This window comes from Fulmarus glacialis, unplaced genomic scaffold (genome assembly GCF_000690835.1).
Source record: "Fulmarus glacialis isolate BGI_N327 unplaced genomic scaffold, ASM69083v1 scaffold47392, whole genome shotgun sequence".
Taxonomy (NCBI): Eukaryota; Metazoa; Chordata; class Aves; order Procellariiformes; family Procellariidae; genus Fulmarus; species Fulmarus glacialis.
The window spans coordinates 263-7,907 of record NW_009200647.1 but is presented as its reverse complement, the minus strand read 5'-3'; the positions used below and the strand labels follow the sequence as shown (position 1 = coordinate 7,907).

Below are 7,645 nucleotides of genomic sequence, written 5' to 3'. Positions count from 1 at the left end.
TGGCTATTTTCACTGGAACAGAAAATGTGACTGATCCCCCTCAAAGCATCACTACTTCTATAAGCCTCTACAAGGGTGCTAACATTTGAGGAGAGTGTGAAAAGGACTCCAGAATATAGCTTCAGAGGTCAAGGTATTTTACGGAGAAACCACAAGCAGCAACAGGTAGTTCTGCTTTAACAACTCTGAACCTAGTTTTCACAGTACACTATTCAATACTAATTTTTTTGACTACGAGTCATCAGTCGTTTCGGGGCAGGGGGAAAGCATGGGTAGCGAGCATGGAGAAAACAGAGGAACAACGGCAGGTGGGGGAATTTAAATAATATCCTGCCCTGGCTACTACCAGACCCATCACAGGCGAGCAATGAGTGCCAGCATCCGTGTGAAACTCATCAAGATCAGTCGACGGGAAAGGCTCTCGGGAGCACTGCGCAGACTGAGTGGGGTTACTTCCTACAGGGGTGTGCAACACATTGGAAAGAGCATTTTGGGTTTGCACAAGACATTAGGGAATGTTTAGGGCAGAAACCAAAGGCAGAAAAAGAGAGGAAAGATCGTCACTAGTGCTTTTTTTAATTTTTAAGCACCGTATTTAGGTGCCACCAGAGAACTAAACGCTTTGCACAATTTTATTTCTAGATTCTAAACTTGCCGTCAAGCTTACAATGACAGCCCTAACAAAAAGACGTACGCTAAAACAATCATTTAAAAAAAAAAGGTTTCCACACAAAGCAGCACCACCATTATTTCTCATTACTGTACCTTCAAAAACAGCTTTATTGGATAATCCCAAGGCTGGCACAGTTGCACCTTCTGGAAGATCAGATGATTGCTGAATTTAAAAAAAAAAAAAAGTTACACACAGATTGTCATGTAGGTTCAGATTTCAAAAGCCACAGTTTAAGGAATCCCTGTGATAAAAAGAGACTTTTCTAGAGAAGTGAAGGGGGGCACTTTGAAAAACTTCCAACTCATCCAGAACATACTCTGGACAAAATGAAGACCAGTACTCTGCCAGAAAAAAAAGCTTTTCTAAGGCCTCAGCTCAAGGGTTTTGCTGTAAAGCACGCATCTTCGTCCCTAATTACGGGTTTTCTTCCACAATCTTATTTATTCTAGGATATACATGATAATTAATCAACTGAGAGCACTGCAGTTTTTAACATAATATGACTGGGAAATACTCTGCTCTGAGGTGAAAGAATAAAGCAGCATTTTGGAAAAAGGGACAGAGGGTGAGTGCCTGTGCCCACAACTTCAAAACACAACCCCGTACATAGCACAGAGATGTGGCTGGAGTACGTGGCTGTTTAGAGCAGCACAGAGGAAAGACAAATCATCAGACAGAAAATACTTCCATAAAGGTATGGGGGAAAAAGCCAAAATTTAGAAAGGGTAAGTGAACTTGGGGCCTTTTGTGTAGAGATGGAAAAAGATTAGATTTAATAGCTGTAAAGCCCCTTCCTTACAGTGTCTGAAAAGTTCAAAGAAAGACTGTTTTACAGAATTGGATTAATAATTTAGGTGACAGCTTAAAATACTATGTAATTTATTTAAATGTTCATAGTTTGATGAGAAAAATGTATGAGACACACACACCAGTCTAAGGCCTCTAAGCCAAAAATGGTTCTTCATTACAACCCAAAGTATAACACAATCCCATGGATTTGAACTGAATATAATCCTATTCAACCCTTTCTGAATTTAAAGCTGGCTTTTTTGGTTTTAAGTACTTTTTTTGGGAAGGCATTTGAGCTAAATTAAGAAAAAGCTTACCCACTTTAATGAAAAAAGCATTCACAGAAAACAATTTCAATAAAGCTATTTAAGAGTAGCTGTATCATTAGAGCTCATAAAGCCTTCCTCTTTAAACAAAGCTCATGTGAAACACTTTGAATGCTATTTTTTGATTCATGATATCACACGAAGAGCTGATAAGGAAAGTCTACACAAAAGTAAAATAATGACATCTGCCAGCAGTATAAAAACACAATGTTATTTGTACAATGTCATTAACGCAAATGCTTACAAAGTGTTATGGAATTAAAGCACTAAACAGCTACTTATGTAACTTCTTGCTATCAAAAATGAACAGATTTCTTTCCCAGATCTTTCAAGTGTTAAATGAAATGGAGAGGCTAATCCACCTCTGAGAAGCTCCACAGAAAACACCACTTTAAAGCCAGAAATGCAAAGAGCATGCAAGGCACTGTACAGAGGCAACTATCCTGAATTAGGTCTGCTCTACAAAATGCAGAGAAAAACAGAATTAGATCTTAAAGCAAATGGGGAGCAAACAAAGGACAGCAACTCTGCAGTCTTATTTTTTCCACAGAGTAGGAAAGTATACTTATCGACAATTACGAACTGGAATGTAAAGGCCTCAAGAAAATTTCCAATGCCAAGAGGAAATAAAGCATGAGCAAGTACATATTTATAAATATTTATATGTAACAACTAACAACAGTGCTGAAAGCTTTATGCAATTTCCAAGCATACAATTAAAAAAAACACCACCACATAACCACACAACAATAATTACATCTAGACAAGACTACTACACCCTTAAATTAGGGGAAGCACATTCCCAGGCTTTATTGTTTACTTTCAAATCACCAAGCATGTACAGTAGCCTACTTGGTCTGACTTATTTAAAATTTACCCACACTCCTTGCAATCTTCAGACGCTAGGTCTTGTTTAGTTTCAAATACAACCTGTTTTATAAGACAACACCAAGAAAATACATACGAAACAACACACATGGAAGCAAATAGAAGGGAAAGCAAAAACAAGGTTAAGGTTTCAGAACTATTGAAAGAATTTTCATAGAGGTTGGTGCAATTTGACATTTTCTAAAGCATTTTTATTTACATGAAGGAGGGCTGTCTTCATTTAGCATTGCTTTAGCACACTTACGTGGGAGCACAGCTTCTCCACTGGAATACCAGTGATGTTACTGAAATTTTCTATAAAATTCTTGGGAGCACGAAAAACTCGAAGCACTTTTTCATCTGCTCCTGACACAAACTGAAACCGGCCAATCATTGCCAAACAACGCATGTCGTACCCATGTACTTGAGGCCTTGCAATTTCATGCCAGGTTACCTAAACAAACAGACACGCAGTTAAAACACAATTCTTAACCAGAGAAGCAGCAAGATTTTGAGTTCCAAAAAAGTACTAATACTTTACTTGCTGACTTTATTAACATAAAGGAAAGTTAACAGCAACCTTCTACTGACATTCATAAAACTGTTAAATCCTATTTTGAGGATTACATACATCAGTTAAATCCTATTTTTCCATGAAACAATTCCTGTAATTAGTAAACTGTGTCCCTGCACAGATATGTTCAAGGCATTTGCTTACCTTTGTTACTAAGGGCACACCGCATTTACTGTGACTTCTTTATGCTAGACAGTCAGGAATAGGACATAATTTGCTTAAGCAAAAGGAGGATTGTATGCTACTTACTACTTTCAAAACTGTAGCTCTGAAAGACTTAAGAAAGGTAGTGATAATTACCTTGCTTCATTCATCTGTCTTTCACAAAGCACAGCAGCACTGCTGTCAGCAGGCTACAGGTTCCTACTTCCCCCTGTCTTTAAATACTCGATTTTAGTGAGACAATTTAATAGAAGCTTTGCAAAAAACTGACAAAATCAAAATAGCTTTTTATAGGAGAAACATCTGGAAAATCCTGAGGATTTTAGAAGTGTTTTCATTGAAGTATTAATGTTTTTTCTTGTTTCCCGAAATATTCATATCCACGCTTCAAGTATTAATCCAAGAAAACCAGAATTAACAACTGGCCAGAAATTAGATAGACAAGTTAGTTTTATAGTTACACTACGCAAAGAATATTAGCAAAAAAAGATATTAAATTATTTAAAATGCTTTTCTAAAAATCTAATTTATTCAACACATGAAAAAATTGATTCTTCAAAAAAAAACCCCTTTGTTTTCTAGCAAATACACTTTCATGAAAAGATTTTTATTAAGTGTCATTTGCTACTACTCCTACATGATACTTCAGCTGGAAAAATACAATGTGCACACATGACTTAACAGCTAGCAGAATTAGAATTAATTTAATCAATTAGAATTTAGACTAGTATAACAATGCCTAGAAAACTGCAGCCAAGACAGAATTTACATTGTACTACATATCATACAAATATTAGGAAAGGCATTACGTTGACTGTAAACTGCATATATCACAATAAAAATTAAATGGAATTTTGAAAGTCAAAGCTTCCGATAGAATCTGAATGGGATATTTGAGAGATCCAAAAAAATCTCATGTTTTCACAAGGGCTTGATTATTTTCCAAATGAGAAAAAAGCATTAATTCTTTAAAAAAAAAACCCCACAACACAAAACAAAACAAAAAACCCCAAGCAAACAGTGCAATAAACCGTTCTTCCCTTTACTAGGTACATCTTTGCATACTTTAGAACACAGCACATAACAGGAATGAAAAAAAAAAACTAGAAAACCCAAACCCCAAAACAGATAAACAGAGGGTTGCATAAGCCATGCAATAAGCTTCTTCCAGAAAAATCAGGGTGCAAATTTGCATGAGCAATTGAAGCTGATTGTTATCCCTCATTTCTGATATCTGAACCCAGTACAGTATCAGAATTGAGATTTTAAGAAGGGATAATTATTTTCTTTCAACACTTAGTTTGCTTTTTATAGAGAAAAACATGACATGAAAAACATGAGCTGTAATACTAACTTTTCATAGGTATCTGAACCATCTATAGTGTCTTGTTAAGACAAACATCAGATGTCACCTGTTGTAATTTTTCAGATGCTAAACTCAGTATGGTAAAGAAAGTAAGGCATTTTAAAAGCCTATGTAATCTTAAGTTCATGAGCAGCAGAACTAACCACCTGGTTTTCAGCGTTCAGAAGTCCTGAACACACCCCTTCAAATGACACATTTCTATCCCAACCCTCGACCTCACCCCACCGACAGGATGCTATTGCTTTCTCCCACATCCCATGCAGCAACAAGTGTTGACGCTACGTGGATTTATACCTGGTCGAACTAGCCAGCCAGGTGGCTGCTCTGTCTCAGAACAGGAAGGGGAAGTACAGTAATTCAGTTCACACCAAACTTAGATATGAAGACTGCAATCACTCTGCTAAATCAATTAATTCAAAAGTTTCAGGGACAGCAGGAACAGCTGTACAGGTAAATAATACAAAGCTCAGTTCTTTCAGAAAATAGGATAAAAATTTAGCAAGCAACATACATAATAAAGAGTGGTACTTCAGCAGGTCACAGAGAAAGTGATATTGGCAACTCTCCTGAATGCTGCCAACTTACATCACGTGCTACTTGGACTTTGCTTCCATATGTCAAATCCAACATACTATCTTTTCCACAGACCTGTTGTATGCTCCAGATTAGAGACTGGGGGAAAAGGCAGGGAAGGAAACTGGAGATGCCCTTCCTACCACACAAGGCAAAGCTTAGCGCTTTAGCTGGGATTGCCACCACTTCTGTGTGGTCTGGACAAAGGAAATCAAGGAATTGAGCCAAATTCATTCTCCCAAAAACATTAGACATCCTGTGCTGGTCTACAGTACAGAAGCTTTGATGACACAGTTGTAACAATCACCCTTTGCCTCCCCCAACTAATAGCACAGCTTGTACAGGGCCTTAGATGACTTCAATTAGTCCAGTTTCTGCCAGTTTCCTGAATGGAACATTAGTGCTGTTCTGCGAGAAAAAGCTGTATTTGTAGATGAGGAAAATGCATAAGCAACTAGAAATAGGAACTTTTGCATTCCTAGACAGAGTTTCCCACACCTTTAGACTTATTTTGGAACAACAAAGTTATTCAGGAATAATTCTTCCTGAAAAGTTGCTTGCGCAGGTACCAACTGCACTCATGAAGTTCAGATAATCGTTCCAGTAAAACAGTCAGAGTCATAAACAAAACAGCATAAAAAATACAGTGAGAACTTCGCTTAGATTAAGCTTGTGTAAAAAAAAACACAACCAAAGTTGAGTTTCTTTATGATTACCTGCAGCAGTGCGTAGCCAAGCGTTAACACGGGCAATAGATTGTTATTAGAATCAGCCATGTATTCCTCCTTCTGAATTATTGCAGAGCCTGGTTTTTAAGACCCTGGGAGAACACTAACTGAAGGGAACCCAGAGGTGAACTCAGGATTAAACAACAGTCCTGCTATGTGATTGCCAAAACTCTGCTACTAGTATTTTTAAAGTGAAAACAGCACGTACTGAATGATCAAACCAAGCATTTACACAAGCAGTTTTGAACAGATCATGGCTTGGGGAAATTTAAGGTTTGAGTTATATTCAGGTGACTTGTTCCAAACTCAAGACAGACAAGCCCTCTTTACCAAGCTCGCAAAATCTTTGAAGATCGTACCTCTGTCTCTTGTTTTCTTTTCCATGGAGCAAAGAGTCTAGTAGTTTGATCAGAACCAACACTGATGATAAACTCTCCTTCTGGATCCCACTTCACATCCTCTACACTATTAAAATGTCCTGAAATCACAACTTCTGGAGTCCACTCTTTCTATGAAAAAAAGTCACCAAAGAAGCAAGGAGTTTTCAATTGACTGACTGGCATATTCTAACCAAAATAAAAGTATCAACATCCTTATTACGAAAGCAAAAAAAAAGGCATTTGCAAACAGCAAATTATTAGAACTCAGAGTGGCTAAAGAGACACAAATACTGATTTATTGCTCCAATCTAAAAGGAACTTGTGTTATTGGTTCAGCTGCCACTTCTGAACAAAGCACAACCACAAAGGAGTTCAGTCTATTCCACTGACTTTATGGTTCCCACAGGGAAGCAACAGGTTTTAGAGCCTGGGAGATTGCAACCTCCCTTCTATGCAGGAGCGAGACTCCTACAGAATATTATATTCAGAGAAAGACTATTTCAATCATTAATTTTAAATTGTACTTTTCTATTAACAATAGAACTTACCTCAAGTGGCATATAAGTGTAATTCTTTTAAGTACCACTACTAATAAAAAAACAACATACCTTATTAACTGTAGCCTGTTTCCAAAGGTGTAGTGCTCCATGAAAAGCATGAGCCACGATCATTGAACCATCTGGACTAAACTGGCAGTCAAAAAATCCAAGGGTATTGCCACCCACTTCACCTACCCGCACCTGAATTAATGATCAGAAGTGTAATATCTGTGAAAATGGCCTTCACTCATGTAAACTCATCCTAATCTCATGAGATGAAAATTTAGTTATAGGCAAGAGTTCATATTACACACAAAAATACATTTAAAGAATATTTTAATTGCGAAGTTAAGCACTAAAATATCATGGGAATTAAAGCTGCAAGCCACTTCAGGATAGGAGCTTGCTCAATCCCCTAGGGGAAAGAACACACTACACTAGATGAGACAAGAACCCAATCTTTCTATGTTTCAGTCCAGTCTGTTGGATGCAAGAGTTGCTTATCATCTGTTGCCTTGGTACTGCTCTGTTGCACAAAATGGAAAAATGGTCCAAAGGAACAGTGGTTCCCAATTACTTCCCCCTGCTCCCCCCCCAATTACCAAGATTCACTACCATATTACCACTTCCCTGTTTCTCCATGAATCCCTGCAATTTGCGCCACATTC

At 37.6% G+C, this 7,645-nt stretch overlaps 1 protein-coding gene across 1 annotated transcript; it reads right to left on the bottom strand.

Moving 5' to 3' along the window:
- Positions 1 to 346: 346 nt before the first annotated feature.
- Positions 347 to 7,178, bottom strand: LOC104073774 (elongator complex protein 2-like; the record flags this gene model as incomplete). Its single annotated transcript, XM_009573673.1, has 5 exons — positions 347 to 456; positions 742 to 835; positions 2,921 to 3,109; positions 6,418 to 6,567; positions 7,047 to 7,178. Coding segments are annotated over 5 exons (675 nt in total), but the record flags the coding sequence as incomplete, so codon positions are not given.
- Positions 7,179 to 7,645: the final 467 nt, after the last annotated feature.